General features: G+C 43.1%; 1 protein-coding gene across 2 annotated transcripts in view; it reads right to left on the bottom strand.

Annotated features, from left to right (window-relative positions):
* Positions 1-4,493: 4,493 nt before the first annotated feature.
* The window catches only part of TMEM182 (transmembrane protein 182), a 60,682-nt gene continuing 47,968 nt past the window's right edge, over positions 4,494-17,207 (bottom strand). For both annotated transcript variants that reach the window (XM_070798388.1, XM_019969842.2), the window contains exon 5: positions 4,494-7,380. In XM_070798388.1, the coding sequence (XP_070654489.1) occupies positions 7,160-7,380 (221 nt within the window). In that variant the 3' untranslated portion in view covers positions 4,494-7,159. The remainder of the gene's footprint in view (positions 7,381-17,207) is intronic.

The raw sequence follows: 17,207 nt of genomic DNA, 5'->3' as shown, positions 1-17,207 counted from the left end.
AAAAATACCCATAGCAAAAACCATGCCTGGCCTTTCGTTACCAGTACCGTGTGAGTTGGGCACATCATGTCTGTCATAAGTCACGGTGGAAACTTACATAAGAGGCCTATCCCAAGGGACTTCCCTGGTGGTCCAGTGGATAAGAATCTGCCTGCCAATTCAGGGGACACAGGTTCCATCCCTGGTCTGGGAAGATTCCACATGGTGCGGGGCAACTAAGCTCCTCTGCCACAACTGCTGGGCCCCTGCCCTGCGACTGCTGAAGCCTGCGCAGCTAGAGCCTGTGCCCTGCAACAGGAGAAGCCACTGCAATGAGAAGTTCGGGCCCTGCAAGTGGAGAGCAGCCCCCACTCACCACAACTAGAGAGAGCCCAAGCGCAGCAGTGAAGACCCAGCACAGACAAAATTAATTATTCTTTAAGTCTTAAAGAAAAAAAAAAGAAATATATCCAAAGAACCATAGTTCTGTGTTTGAAATTCTTCACCACTCTTTTTTTAGAGCTTCCCCAGTGGCTCAGATGGTAAAAAAATCCACCTGCAATGCAGGAAACCTGGGTTCAATCCCTGGGTCAGGAAGATTCCATGGAGAAGGAAATGGCAACCCATTCAAGTATGCTTGCCTTGGAAATCCCATGGACAGAGGAGCCTGGTGGGGTACAGTCCCTGGGGTTGCAAAGAGTCGGACACGACTGAGTGACTACTAACCAACCAACTTAGAAGTGTCATGGAGTCTATGGGCGTGTCGTTCAGCTTGCTGATGTGTTGCAATGAGCTAAACTGAGGCTCAAGGTCTAGTGGAAGTTGACTTGTCTGCTGTATTGGACATATTTGGTTCGAATCAATTTATGTCATGTCCTCGGGCTGTGTCACCCTTTTAAAGATTATGCCCTGCCCATTTCACTAGCAGTTTTACCATTTCTTTCCACTAGGGGTAGCTTTTATCATGAGTGACCTGAGAGGCTGACACCCTTTGATCACCTTTGGGCGGGGACTGGATTTCTCCTTTCTGATTAACAGCTGTGCAGAGTGGTGTCTCCTAACCAAGTCACATTCCAAAATATTTTTATTTGTCTCATCCTAAAACCACAGGTCACTGCTACCCTGTGTATGTATCAGCCAAATCTTTTGGAAGTTGCTTGTCTTTCTTGACCATTCTGTGAAATACACTGTATGATAATGAAGGTGAAGCTTTACCCTGCTCCTTTAATGCTCAGCACTCCACCACATACTTCCAAGTCTTGCATGAGGCTTCTCAGGCTGGGGGAAAATGGTTTCTTTTCAAGAAACAAGCTTCCAAGATCCCATAATACACAAAGCACTTCAGTTTGAAAAGTGAAGAGGAGAGGAAAGCCAAATAAAAAGGGCTCAGGCTGGAAAGTCTTGAAGCTGGGGGATTCTCTGAAATCATTCACAGATGCTGTTTCTACCCTTGACAGGTCACTTCATCCCATTTAGCACTTTTTATCTTTGAGTTCCAAAGCTCTTAAGCAAATGGAGAAGGGAGGAAAGCTAACCTTTCTGATGATAGTTTATCAGACTGACAATCAAACAGAAGTTCCCCTGTGGTGCAAGTAAGACAGGGTTTGAAAAAGAAATAATGCAAAAGAAAGGAAAAAGGGGATCATAGAGATCACACCTTCACATTTAATTTCAGAGAAGAAGACCTGAAGTTGATGTTCGTTTAAATCAGTTGTGCCCCAGTTGGAACATGGGTGCCCAGACCTGCAGTGCAGTAACATGAGCTATGCTTTAAATAGCTGCCAAATAGCCATGTGGGGGTTGGCAGCAGGCTAGGGTTGCGAGGAGACGGATCTGATTCAAAGTGAAGTCACATAACAAGGGGGCAAGTAGGGCTGATGTGCAGGAGAGCCATTTTTCATTATCATTCTGTGCTTTCCTTTATATATATATTTATATTTATAAATATATATTTATAATATATAATAAATATATATTATATATAATATATATATGAATATAATATATATATATAATATATAAATAATATATATATATAAGGGCACTAATTCAATTTGTATATATATGTGTTTGTGTGTGTGTGTGTGTGTGTGTGTGTGTGTGTGTATTTTTTTCTCCTTTGGTTAGCCAACCAGATACGGAAATCCACCCCAGGAACTTCTGAGAAAACTTCTCTTCTTTGGCAGTCCTGTTTTCTCTGTTGCTGTTGTTTAGTCACTAAGCTACGTCCGAATCTTCTGCAACCCCATGGACAGTAGCCTGCCAGGCTCTTCTGCCCATGGAATTGTCCAGGTAAGAATACTGGAGTGGGTTGCCATTTCCTACTCCAGGGGACCTTCCTGATCCAGGGATCAAACCTGTATCTCTTGTGTCTCCTGCAGTGGCAGGCTGATTCTTTACCAGCTGAGCCACCGGGGAAGCCCCACCATGAGCAATGGCCACTAAAGTTAAGGCCAGAAGGACACTTCTGCAAGGTGGCATCTGCTTTCTGATACTGGGCTTTCTAGTTTGCACTCAGGGCGGTATAAGCCATTCAAGTGGCTTCAGACTCCTACAGCCTCACACATATTTTAGGTCACTGATGTCACTGAGTATGCCCTGAGATCCTTGACCTCTGAACCACTCCATTTAATGCCTGGAGCCCAAAGCCTGCAGCAGAGGGGCTGGTCAGTGGAGGACTTGGAAGTAGCTTACTTCGAGCTTCTTCATTCATGCAACAAACCAACATTCAACCCTAATCATTCACAGAAATCTTTCTGTTTTCATTCAAATATGTCCAAAGTATTTCCCTTCCCCTATTAGGGAGCAGCCAAGAGGTGTCATAGAAAGAGCATGGAGTTCAAACCCTAGAGAACCATCTCCAATCCTTCCTCACTGTGTGGCCTTGGGCGACTTCCACACCTTCTCAATTTCAGTCCCTCAGCTCTCAAGGGAGTGATACCACCAAATGGCGTGGGAATGGGTAGTGGCCCCCAGGAAGTGCTCAAGAATCAGAGTCAGCCTGTTCTTAGTCTTGTCTGACTGTCATCCAGTGGAAGTCTAGAAAGTATCAATATGATTTGCAATTGTCCACAATTATTTAACTCAATAACCTAGAGTATGTGTTCAGTCGCTCAGCTGTGTCCAACTCTCTGCAACCCCATGGACTGCAGCCCACCAGGCTCCTCTGTCCACGGAATTTTCCCTGCAAGAATACTGGAGTGAGTTGTCATTTCCTCCTCCAGGGCATCTTCCTGACCCAGGGATCAAACTCACCTCTTGCATCTCCTACATTGGCAGGCGGATTCTTTACCACTGAGCCACCTGGGAAGCCCATAACCTAGGGTGGACATTCCTTGTTATTTCTCCATTTTAAAGTATGTCCACATGAAGAACAGCAAAGTGACTCAGAAACAGCAGGATCTCCAGAATCAGAGACTCTAACATAGGCCAGGCGGGCCCATGTCTGAGATGCATGGGCCTGGCTGCTATTGAGAGTGCAGATAATCTCTGAAATATCTAATGAACAAAACTGTTCAAGCTGTCATATTAAGTAAAAACCTAAGTTTACAAAGCACTTTTCTATATGACCCTTTAAGTTATCTAACGTCCCCAGGTGGCCCTCGTGGTAAAGAACCCACCTGCAAATGGAGCAGACAGAAGAGAGGTGGGTGGGTTCGATCCGTGGGTGGGGAAGATGCCCTGGAGGAGGGCATGGCAACTCACTCCCGTATTCTTGCCTGGAGAATCCCCTGGACAGAGGAACCTGGTGGGTTTACAGTCCATGGGGTCACAAAGAGCTGGATGTGACTGAGCAACTGAGAACTTTAAATGACCTACTAGAACTATTGATGTACTGCTTGACTCTACTGGTGGAGTTATGGATGAAATTTCTTTCTTTCTACTCATTTATACTTTCTGAATGGTTTAATGAATATGCATAACTTTTGCAAAGAAAAACAATTTGGAGAAGTAAACAAATTTTAATGTCTTTTTTTTCTGTCTTATTGTGTCTGTGAATAGGAAGTAACAGACCTTGGAAATCATATTTTTCTGGAAGCTGGGTAAGTGGTAAAATGGTAGGCTTTAGGGTTCACCATCTTATGACTAAGACAGCAACATTATGAAGCAACTGCATTAATTAGAAACGTCATGCTATCATGTGGACAGGCAAAAGTATTAGAAATCATAAACTGTACTAATGATGCTGTATCGATCAATCGATCAAAAACCAAGTATCTACAAGCGTATGATGCGGCCCCTATTCCCAGCAGCCTTGAGATGGTGTGCCGATTGTGCTAGCAGTCAGTCAGGTCAACTGGAGAAAGAATAGTAGAAAAAAAAAAAAAAAAAAAAACCACAAAAACAAACTTACAGACGTAACACAATAGTCAGTCAGGTCAAGTGGAGAGAGAGCAGTAGGAAAAAAACCCACAAAAACAAACTTACAGACGTAACACACACACACACACACACACACACACGTTGATAATCGATAATTACCAAGCACTGACACCTCTTCCATCACATAAATATACTCTTACAAGTGGATTTAATCTTCAAATTCAGTAAATACATTTCATAGATTAGTCATAAAAGCAGTCAGTGTCCAGTAACAGTACACTTAACAGTATTAGCTAACAGCATACCTTCAATCCCAAATTAAACATCTTCATTCAGCATCTTTGTAGGGTTTTCCCAGCAGTTTCCTGTGTTCCCTGTCACAGGACTGAACTAAACCGCTTGGGCAAAGAGGAGAAGGAGAGAACAGTCTCCACCAGAGTCCAAGATCACACCTCACTTTCCTCTTACCTCACTCTTTCTGCAAGTGTCACCGAGAAGCTATCTTATTCATTGAACTGAAACTTCAAGATGCAAATTCAATTCTCTTAAAAAAAGATTTTCAAAACTTTGAAAGATTTGGAAATAAATCAATACACTAAATAGAGAAATAAAATGAAGCATACTATCCCAAATCAGATATAAGACTGTTACAAGAATATATAAGTGCATTTTACTCGTTGACATAGTAAATACAACTCACCTTTCCTCCATGGATTGTTGCTGAAATAGATCAGGCAATATGCTTGAATTAATGTGATCAGTGCATTACAACTATTACTTCCAAAGTGTGGATCTGAGTAAAAGTCTCATGTACATCAGATATTCAGCCAGTTACCCTAAGATAAATATATGGTAGTCACACAAATATTAGAAAGTAAGACTAATCATCTGAAAACTACAAATATTCAAACCTTTACTAAAAAAAAAAAAAAAAACAGCTTGCACATGAAATTTGAATGACGTATAATACACTAAAAAAAGTCTCCATTCCAAAGTTCTACCAAAAGGAATTGTTTTTACAGATGCCATGAGTTAATCAAATACATCTAGCATCGTCTGGAAAACTTAATAGCATGCCACAACTTAATATCACAGTCAACATGCATAACAGAACCCATAATTATTTTTTGTAATAATCAGGCCAAAAGCAAAGAAATAAATGAAGCAATATAAAAATGAAACAGAAGAACACAAAGGAAAGTACCAGGAAAACGTGTATGATAAAACTGAAACCTCCTGAGAAACCAGTTAAGGACCTGAAGTCTTTTCTTTCTTTTTTTTTTTTAACAGGAAAGCCCGGTCCGTACGTAACCCCTAAAACGCCCCGTGATCCGCACACACCTCAGACCTTCATTTCCCACCCCAAGAGCACCCTCCCAGTAAACCAGGTCTAAAGGAAAGTACAAGGTGTGCACAGAAGAGACAATCTGGGGACCAGGGGGTGAGGCACAGGGGGAGTAGCGCCTCTGCCCCACCCCAGGCTCGGCTTCTAAGGGGTCACCCTTCCAGCCACCTCCGACTCAAGCCCTTGGTGTCTGTCCGCAGCAGCTGCAGAGTAAAGTGCTGTGTCTGGAACACGTCAGTCCGCACACCACACAGAGCCTCTGTGCCTTCACTAGGCGAGTCCTCTGCCAGGGGGCTTCCAAAATGCAAATTAGACCTAGGCTTCTCAGATGGATGCGATTTCCATCAAAACTAGTGCCAAACAAACATCTTTGATATGCAAAACGTCTACTCTAGTGAATATAATCATTCCTACATGCCCACCCCCTCAGGTTTTCCTCCAAGAGGTTAAAGCAAACAGCAGATCCGTAAATGCTAATGTACTTGCTGTAAAGCTGAAGTCAGGGAGGGACAACAGGGAAGGGCATCAAATGACGGGAAGAGCTACAACCCATAGGTTCTTGGGGAAAGTTAAAATTTCATAGTCTTTAATAAAGCAAGACTATTATCACCCTCATCTGGAAGCATTTTGGGCGTTTATAGTGAGTGCATATTAAAAACACATTTCATCAGTAAATCTTCACATGCTGGACAGATTATCAATATAATTTTTAGCTGGGAATTTTAAAATATCAAATAGAATTATGTACAAAGCACAGGCGCTTGGTTTTTACATACTTTCAACCATATTCCATACACAATTAAGCCACTTTCAGTTCATGAAAAATCCAATCTGCGTTATCTATGATTTGGTATAAAGATTTGCTTCTTTTAAATATAGCCTAAGATTTATATAAGCATGCACAATTAAGTGAATAACTTAACATAACCAAACTTAATTTTGGTTAAGAAAGAAGAATAAATACAGGTTGGTTTTGTGGGGGCCCATTCTGACTGATGAGTTTGTGTGGCTCCTGCTAAGGGAGCAACTTTGATCTATTTTTTAGTGGTGAGTAATCTGCTCACAGGAGCTGGTACCTGTGTACGTGGGTATTGACGTACAGAGAAAAGAAGCAGAGTTAATTCTCTGACAACATTTGTTTGTTGTTCATAATTACTCTCCCAAGAATTATTCTTAACAGTAGCGGAAGTGAATGCGAAGGAGGCTTAGATCAAATCATGATCTGCCCCTGATGATGGTTCAGGCCTTTGCTACCTGCAAACTCCAAGTATGGTGAAAGGGATGAGGCCCCTGTTACCTGCAAACTAGGTTCCTGAGGGCACTTAGACAAGACCGAAGCACCTGGAGAGATTCTAGGACCCTCTTATGAGAGAAAATCACAATGGCTAATTCAAATAGCAACTAACAAGTTACACCAACTCATTCTATGCCGGGATCATGGAGACAAAATGAAAAAAAAAAAAAAAGCTCTGTTTTAAATCATTCAGGGAGACACTGGAGGCAGCAGTCTGACTAGTGATGTATCTGAATGTGCCGTCCAACAATCAGAAACAGTAATCCAGCTAGCAGGGAGAAAAAAATTCCCGCCGGGGCCAGGAAGAACGACCAGCCGTACAGCACAGAGGGGCTGAAATCCAAGCAGTCTCTCATTTTCCTGTGTCTGTAGCTTTCCAAGTCGGCCACCGCCTGCACCCAGATGACGTACAGCATCACCACCAGGGCAAACAGGACGCCTGAGGGGACAGAACAAGACACCTTTAGCCTTTCTGAAGATGTCTGCCCGAGCGTGCTAGCAGACCAGTCACACGCCCGACGATAAAACTGTGAGAATGCAACTCTAGCTAAATCGCCTGCTTGGTGTCAGACCTGCTATTGAACGCTTCCTAGGCACATCACTTATCTTCAGTGATCAGGGCACTGAGGGTGGGAGCTGCAGAAGAACAAGGATGGTGGCTGACCTGTGCTGACTGAGCGCTCACCGTGTGCCAGGGGCCGCATCAGGTGCTTGCGAACCTAAGAGTCAAAGATCCCTTGTGCTACTGTGGAAGCCGCTTAGTCGTCTCTGACTCTGTGGGACCCCGTGGACTGTAGCCCGCCAGGCAAGAATCCCTCTGTCCATGGGATTCTCCAGGCAAAAAAACTGGAGTGAGTTGCCATTCCCTTCTCCAGGAGATCTTCAGGGATTGAACCCAGGTCTCCTCAAATGCTGGCAGATTCTTTACCGTCTGAGCCACCAGGGAAGCCCTGCCTAGCAGAATTTACTTTCCAACATTTATTCGTCTTTATTGTATGTCTCGTTTGTGATGAGCATTGTTATACGTTATTTCTTTCAACATGTACAACATACTCATGAAACAGGTACTCTGAACCCCCAGTTTCAAGTTTATGCAAACTCAGCTGGTAGCTTTCCTAGCTGATTTTTAGTTCAAAGTCTTTCTGACTATTGTTATAACAATGTAACATTTATAATTACAGCTAACTGGTGCTGTAAATGTGACAGTGAAAACAGAAGCCAAGTAAGTAAGTACCAGAAAAAAAAACAGAGATGGGAGCACTGAACTAATACAAAAGAACATACGTGACTCTTTAACAAACTTTCTGTGGATTTGCGATCAAGAGCCTTATTAAATAAAAGAAAGGAAGAAAGAAAGAAAGGAGGGAGGGAAATTACTAAACCTTCAATATAATTTATGAACCATTTCAATATAAAACTGCAATCCACCTATTCAAAAATACCGTTGGGATTATAAGGGCAGAGAAGTAGCATAGTGTTGGACGCTTGACTTTATCAAATAACACGACAGAAGAGCTGTATGAATGCGGAAATCTGAGACTACTACTAGGCACATGCTTTTCCATGTGACTGTTACCGTGACAGCAAGGAGGTGCAACCGCTGCACTGAGCTGCAGTCTCGAGAGCCGCTACGTTGATTCACTACTGAATGAGGGACAGGTCCCCATACACGAATTTGTCCCAAAGCAAAATATACTTCCAGTAGTCATGTATGGATATTGAGAGCTGGACCATAAACAAGGCTGAGTGCTAAGAATTGATGCTTTCGAATCATGTGCTGGAAAAGACTCTTGAGAGTCCCTTGGACAGCAAGGAGATCAAACCAGTCAATCCTAAAGGAAATCAATTCTGAATATTCATTGGAAGGGCTGATGCTGAAGCTCTAATCCTTTGCCCACCTGATGCGAAAAGCTGGCTCATTGTAAAAGACCCTCATGCTGGGAAAGATTAAGGGCAAGAGGAGAAGGTGGTGGCAAAGGATGAGATGGTTGGATGGCATCACTGACTCAAAGGACATGAGTTTGAGCAAACTCTGGGAGATAGTGAAGGACAGGGAATCGTGACATGCTGCAGTCCATGGGGTTGCAGAGTCAGATATGACTTAGCAACAGAACAACAAAAATATACCTGAGGTCACTTGTTATTTGTCCAAAAGTTCAATCCAAACTTGTTAAGATCTACTGTACTCTTTGAATGAATGAACTGAACTATCGGGTATAAAAGCTCCACATTCTAATTGCTAGTCTGTCTGGAAGGTAAGCACCACCCTGTGATCAGGAGCAGAGGCTGGGAAACATGGAGAGAAGATTTAACATGGGTTACAAGCCTAGCCATCCATCGCTCTTGTGGAGTTAACCATGTTCCTGAAGTATTTAGGTGTCCTCGCCCTCCTGGGTCATCAATTTCATAAAGAATCTTGAGAAGGGCCCACACGTTATGTCAAAGTATGTCATCATCAGAGCTGAAACTTCACCCTGATCATGATACAAGCTACAGAGTTGTGAAGAGTCAACACAATGGCTTCACTAATAAGAACCATCCTTCACTCTGCCTTCTGCACGTGAATGTAAATATTGCAGCACAGAACAGAGCAGTCTAATCACTGCACGACAACTGGATCACAAAGAGACAGTGAAGCCGGGTCCGGCCAGCAAGCTCCTCGCAGAGCCATGCCCCAGACTGTGACAACAATATGGTGAGGCCATGTGTTGTCTAGCAAGTCTGAGCCCCTCATTGCATTTTTTTTTCAGCAAATACACAGACAGTGTGCTCTGCTAAGGTAAAGGTGTGGCTTGGTCATCTGCATACCCTTTGCCTTATGCAAACACATTGCAAACCATTTTTTATTATTTGTTTTTATACATATATACATATATATATATATATGTATATATAAAATCTTCCTTGCATCACGTGAATCTCTTTTGCTTTCAGGTATTTTAATTTTAAAAAGTTTCCTTCATGAAAAACTAGTAGCTTTATACATCTTTTCTTGAAGAATTGTAAATTACTGAATTTAGACTATATTTTTTAAAGTATTGTAGGGCCTTCCAGGTGGCTCAGTGGTAAAGAACCCGTCTGCCAATGCAGGAGACATGGGTTCGACCCCTGGGCCAGGTGGTCTCCACACGCTGTGAAGCAGCGCAGCCCGTGCACCACAGCTACTGAGCCTGTGCTTTAGAGCCTGGGAGCTGCAACTACGGAAGCCCACGTGCTCCAGAGCCCGTGCTCTGCAACCAGAGAGGACACTAGCAATGAGAAGCTCTCGCACGTCACGGGAGAGTAGCTCCCGCTTGCCGCAACTAGAGAAAAAGACTAGGCAGCAGTGAAGACCCAGCACGGCCAAGAATAATAAATAAATAAATAAAATTATTAAAAAGTATTGTAGGACATCATGCAGACGATCCATAATAAGGAAGAATTCAGTTACATTTAATCACTGCTGTTCTTTAAAGAGCAATCACACCCTGAAAGCAACGAAAAATAGTGGTTTCTATCAATGCAGTCTTGTTCACTGGTTGGAGACATAGTCCATTTACTTCATAACAGACCAGCTTATGATTATACCCCTGGGGTAGAACAGTGCTTCCCTACTCTTCAAAGCCCATTACATCGCCAGTGTCGTGTGTGTGTGTGTGTGTGTGTGTGTGTGTGTGTGTGCGCGCGTGCAGACAAACAGAAGTAAAATGAACAAACAAACCTGGGGGAACTATCAGTATTTACACAAGGCCAACACATTAGCTAATATGGCAGCAAAAATTTATGACGGGGGCTGCATGAAGTAAGTAGCCAAAAGAAGAGTCAGGAGACCATTGCTTACAGCGGGACTGATCATCCACATACATACATTGAGGCGAACTGGAGTCAAGTTCTTCACTCCTGAAAAGGGAGTCACAAATTTGAAAAGGAGGGAAAGCTAGAATGAACTCTATGGTGATTTTTTAGAATTGAATGTGTTGGTGCAAATTTGCGGTTTTAGATAGATGGATAAATGAATGGATACGGAGGCAAATGTGTGCACACACCTGTGTGCGTGTGTGTGCCTAGCTACACTTCCTGGCTGTTCCCTGTGAAAGTCTGGCAGCAACACCACCCCAGTTCCACGGAGCACACCGGGCATCCAGATCTCGGCTTCTAAACCCAGGGTTCGGGGCATCTCTGACAAACAGCTGAGTCCAGGCTGGGACAGAAAGTACAAGACGAATCTGGAACATCATGTTACACCAAAAAAGTACAGGTGTGCTCAGAGAACAGTGAGGGTGTTCAGAAAACACATCTTGGGGCTTCTCCTAGCCAGTTCTAAGAACATTTGACTATTAAACAAATAATGATAGAAGCCCATTACATCCCATCAAACAAAAGAGGGATCCAAGAGCCCAGAGAGATATAAATAAGCAAGTAAATAAATAAGGAGGGAGAAGGGAATGCCTTTCATTCAGAATGCTGACATAAATATAGAAGGAAGAGCTGAATCTGAAATCACTGCTAGGTGATGATTTAAGTCAGAATTAATTCAGGCAAGAAACAAAAATGGATACTAAAACTAGTGGATGAAATTTAGATGGGAAATAAATGTTTACACCGGCTCAGAGTCTCTTCCCACAAAAACGCGTATTAGTCGTAAAGAAAAAACAGCAACTTTACACTGAAGAAACCTGGCAAATCCCACTTTACTCAAGGGATCAAAGTTGGTAAAACCAGGGACATGAGAGACTGGTGTCACTTACCACTTCAAGAGATTCAGTGAGAACACAATGTAACGGCTGTGCAGCTGCAGCGGGAAGGGAAGAACCGAAACCCAGTACTGAGGAAGCATCAGGCAGACCAACTCAGGAACGTTCCAGAAAACCACAGGCCTGTACTCCTCGAAAGAGCCCAGCTCATGAAGGTCAAAGAAGGATTTATTCTGGTCTGATGGATACTCAGATGACACATCTAAACACAGGGCCTGTTCCAGGACTCGATTCTTTTGCTTTCTTTAATAGACGTTGGGAAAATCAGAAATATCTGAAGGCAGTCTCTGGGTGAAGGGGCTTACCATTGCTCTGTAAGTTTGAAAATATATCAAAACAAGAAACAAAATGTATGAAAAAAGAAAAAGTGTGGTGGAAATGTGTGGCTACCTGTGTTGGAAAGTGAGTATGGTGGGGGTGGGGTGGGAGGAGAGGACGTGTGTTCACACCCAGAGAGATGCGTCTCCTATTGATGGGATATCAGCAATATTATTGATGTATGGATCAATAATGTATGGATGTGAGAGGTGGACCATAAAGAAGGCTGAGCAATGAAGAATTGATGCTTTCAAACTGGTGCTCGAGAAGATTCTTGAGAGTCCCTTGGACTGAAAGGAGACCAAACCAGTCAATCCTAAAGGAAATCAACCCAGAATACTCATTGGAAGGACTGCTGCAGAAGCTGAATCTCCAATACTCTGGCCACCTGATGCAAAGAGCCAACACTTGGGAAAGACCCTGATGCTGGAAACGACTGGGGGTAGCAGGAGAAGAGGGCAACAGAGAATGAGATAGTTGGATGGCATCACCTACTCAGTGGACATGAGTTTTAGTAAATTCTGGGACATAGTGAAAAGACAGGGAAGCCTGGCGTGCTGCAGTCCATAGGGTCACAAAGAGTCAGACACGATTTAGGGATTGAACAACAACAATTATTGATTTGGTCCACCCACCAAGTGAAGCACTAACACTACGGAAAAATCTTAACTACAAAAAGAAATTCATAAAAACATAAGCAATAGCTGTCTTGAGAGACAAGTGTATTATATTTCAAACCCACTTGCCACAGTGATTTTAGCAGGCATAGAAAGTATTGCCAATATTCAGGTAATAATTGTTTTAAATGAAGTTATATTTAAATTAGGTCATACATTTTGAAAGCATAACTTATCTCCAATTGAACTTTCTAATTTCTATTTTTTGAAGTCTAACAAAAATTCATAAAATAGCTTCAGTTCAGTTCAGTCACTCAGTCGTGTCCGACTCTTTGCAACCCCATGAATCGCAGCATGCCAGGCCTCCCTGTCCATCACCATCTCCCGGAGTTCACTCAGACTCACGTCCATCGAGTCAGTGATGCCATCCAGCCATCTCATCCTCTGTCGTCCCCTTCTCCTCCTGCCCCCAATCCTTCCCAGCATCAGAGTCTTTTCCAATGAGTCAACACTTCGCATGAGGTGGCCAAAGTACTAGAGTTTCAGCTTTAGCATCATTCCTTCCAAAGAAATCCCAGGACTGATCTCCTTCAGAATGGACTGGTTGGATATCCTTGCAGTCCAAGGGACTCTCAAGAGTCTTCTCCAACACCACAGTTCAAAAGCGTCAATTCTTCGGTGCTCAGCCTTCTTCACAGTCCAATTCTCACATCCATACATGAGCACAGGAAAAACCATAGCCTTGACTAGATGGATCTTTGTTGGCAAAGTAATGTCTCTGCTTTTGAATATGCTATCTAGGTTAGACATAACTTTCCTTCCAAGGAGTAAGCGTCTTTTAATTTCATGGCTGCAGTCACCATCTGCAGTGATTTTGGAGCCCAGAAAAATAAAGTCTGACACTGTTTCCACTGTTTCCCCATCTATTTCCCATGAAGTGATGGGACTGGATGCTATGATCTTTGTTTTCTGAATGTTGAGTTTTAAGCCAACTTTTTCACTCCTCACTTTGACCTTCATCAAGAGGCTTTTTAGTTCCTCTTCACTTTCTGCCGTAAGGGTGGTGTCATCTGCATATCTGATGTTATTGATATTTCTCCCAGCAATCTTGATTCCAGCTTGTGTTTCTTCCAGCCCAGCATTTCTCATGATGTACTCTGCATAGAAGTTAAATAAGCAGGGTGACAATATACAGCCTTGACGTACTCCTTTTCCTATTTGGAACCAGTCTGTTGTTCCATGTTCAGTTCTAACTGTTGCTTCCTGACCTGCACACAGATTTCTCAAGAGGCAGGTCAAGTGGTCTGGTATTCCTATCTCTCAGAATTTCCCACAGTTTATTGTGATCCACACAGTCAAAGGCTTTGGCATAGTCAATAAAGCAGAAATAGATGTTTTTCTGGAACTCTCTTGCTTTTCCCGTGATCCAATGGATGTCGGCAATTTGATCTCTGGTTCCTCTGCCTTTTCTAAAACCAGCTTGAACATCAGGAAGTTCACGGTTCACGTATTGCTGAAGCCTGGCTTGGAGAATTTTGAGCATTACTTTACTAGCGTGTGAGATGAGTACAATTGTGCGGTAGTTTGAGCATTCTTTGGCATTGCCTTTCTTTGGGACTGGAATGAAAACTGACCTTTTCCAGTCCTGTGGCCACTGCTGAGTTTTCCAAATTTGCTGGCATATTGAGTGCAGCACTTTCAGAGCATCATCTTTGAGGAAATAGCTCAACTGGAATTCCATCACCTCCACTAGCTTTGTTCGTAGTGATGCTTTCTAAGGCCCACTTGACTTCACATTCCAGGATGTCTGGCTCTAGGTTAGTGATCACACCATCGTGATTATCTGGGACATGATCTTTTTTGTACAGTTCTTCTGTGTATTCTTGCCACCTCTTCTTGATATCCTCTGCTTCTGTTAGGTTAAAATAGCTTACTGGAGGCATAATCAAAATATGGTCCCAAAGCCCATGAAGCTTTGTGATCATAATAAAACAAACAAACAAATAATTATGGCATATCAAGAACAAGGTGGGTTTCTTATTGGCCGTGTGGTGAGAAGAGCATTTTTTTGTACAAAGGTCATTTTCTGGTCTAATGTCTTTAGTCAATGAAGCCTATGTATTGGGTATTATCTATCAGATTTTTCAAATACTTACTACTTTTTTAGATTGGCATGATAACTTCCGACACTAAACATCCTTTATATTCAATACTCTGTACTCTCTCCTTTTTTTTTTTTTTAACTTTTTGGCCATTCCCCATGGCATGCAGAACCTTAGCTCCCTAACTAGGGATTGAACCCTCATCTCCTGCATTGGAAGCACAGAGTCTTAACCACTAGACCACCAGGGAAGTGTCAATACTCTGTACTCTCTTGTGAAACAATGATTGATAGAGAATGATTGTGCACGTATATCCGTATATACTCATAGTAGTGAGGGGTTTGATCTGAGAAGCAGTTTCATTTAAGGCCAAGGAAGGGTCTGCTGATGGTAACTGAGTTTCAGAAAGTATTTGGTGGTTGAAGAGCACAGGGCTGCAATTTGTCTACCCTGGTTCAGGTTCACTGTTTAGAAAGTTTAAACTTTAGTAGCTGAGTAACACTGAGCATGTTTCTAACATCTCTGTGTCTCCGATTCATCACTAGTAAAATACAGATGACGCAAGGTGCCCACCGAAGAGAGCAATAAGAGAAATGAACAGAGGAAAGCACTCCAGGAGCAAGATGCCCCAGACAGGACGAGCACATAGCCAACACTGAGCTTTGGCGTACGCTCTTGCTGTGGCTAGAAATATCATCCTCCGAAACCTTCTGAAGGGTCAGAGCTTCTCATGTGACAGGACTATTTCAGGACGGGCCAAAAGGCACGAGAAGCAGCTTGCCGTAGATTCTCCTTTCGGAGACTTCATGGAAGCAGAGAGGGAAAAGGTGGTTTCACGTGTTTGCCTGGGCCTTGCTGGAATCCTCCACCAGGTGGCGCCTGTCACCTCACAGCCCCTGTCTAGGGGATATTTCAGAAAGCGCATCAGGCGAATCCAGACCAGAGCTTAGTCGTGTTAAGGACGTTTTCTGTTTCCACTGTCCAGTCAAGCAAGCCTCCCTCCCCTCCACAGCAGCCCCTTGGTCATAGGAAGCAGAGATTCTTCCTAGGACAATCCAGCCCCTGTTGATCTGATCATTCACACACATCTATACCTCATGTGCTTCTCTTCTACATAAGAAAGCATGTGTGAAGGGAAAAAGGCCTCAGAAAACATAACATAATCTAGTGAAGAAAGCAATATGCCTTGCCTACTCACTGCTAGTTATTTTCCAGCAAATGACAGTTTGGGGAAAGGGTGTGGAATCAAACAGAATATTCGCAAACAAATTAAACCCCTCACAGTATTGAGTAAACAGTAGACGTTAATGATGCACGTACTTTGGAAGAGGAAAACGAGGCAGATGGAAACACACTCTGCCCGTCCACCTTGGCAGAATTCACTCCAAACCAGAGATCCTATTTATAGGCCCCTTGTCACCTGACATGTTTAAGACTCCTCAGGCTGGAGGTTAATTATTCAGTGCATTCACTTGCAGGCTTGTTACTCTAGGTCTCAGCTCAGATACATCTTTTAAAAGGGGGTGGGGAGCATTTACTTATCCAAGTTTCAAATTGAAGCTTTTTTTCAAAAATGTTCCACCAAAGCTATTACTGAGCAGGCTTCTCACATCCTCGATTCACCTGGGCAGGAGCTGACCACAGTCCAGATGGTCCCCAGCAAGGATGGTGCAACCCGCCAAGGCTGGGGTGGTGGGGGCGGGGGTGACTCCTCTCTCCCCCTCACACCTGCCTCCCCTCTGCAGCCGTCATCTGGCTCAGAGGTTAAACTGACTGTGATGCGTCCTTTTTGAATTCCTCCTCCGGGGACTTGTCCCTTCGCTTTAGTGTCACGTACAGGCAGACCTTGTTTTACTGCCTTTCACTTGACTGTGCGTCTCAGGTACTGCATTTTGTAGTGAAGTGAAGGTCTGTGGCAACCTGCACCGAGCGAGTCTGTCAGCGCCGTTTTTCCACATACCTTTGGCTCACTTTGTGTTTCTGCGTCACATCATGGCCGTCCTCACGCTATTTCAACCGTGTTTTAGACATAACGGTATTGCACACTAATGGATTACAGCAGAGAAGGGTCTGGAAGCAAACCCATCATCTCTTCGACATGTGCCTGTGTCTACCACGTTGACTCCCATTCAAAACCAAGACAGGGCAAGTCTGATTCTAACAGTCTGTGCCACAAATCTCAGCTGAGAAGCAATGTGGAGAAAAAGGAAACTTTCCAAGATGCTTCTGAGAAAGAAAAGTATTCTGACTTTAAAGTACTTTTGTAAATAACAACTCTTCTAAGCTCTTCCCTATTTAATACCAGCCAAGGTTGACTTACTCTGGTACTTGATATTTATATTAAAAAAAAAAATGTCAGATTGAGGACATTAAAATTCCCCATTAGAACAGTATCAGAATCCAACACGATGATTTTCCTAGACAAATCCCCAAATGTGACAACTGAAGCTGCAAAGCAAGTGTACAAAAACGGGTACTTTTAGAAACATAAGAGTC

This window comes from Bos indicus, chromosome 11 (genome assembly GCF_029378745.1).
Source record: "Bos indicus isolate NIAB-ARS_2022 breed Sahiwal x Tharparkar chromosome 11, NIAB-ARS_B.indTharparkar_mat_pri_1.0, whole genome shotgun sequence".
Taxonomy (NCBI): Eukaryota; Metazoa; Chordata; class Mammalia; order Artiodactyla; family Bovidae; genus Bos; species Bos indicus.
This window is presented reverse-complemented; position numbering and strand designations above follow the sequence as displayed.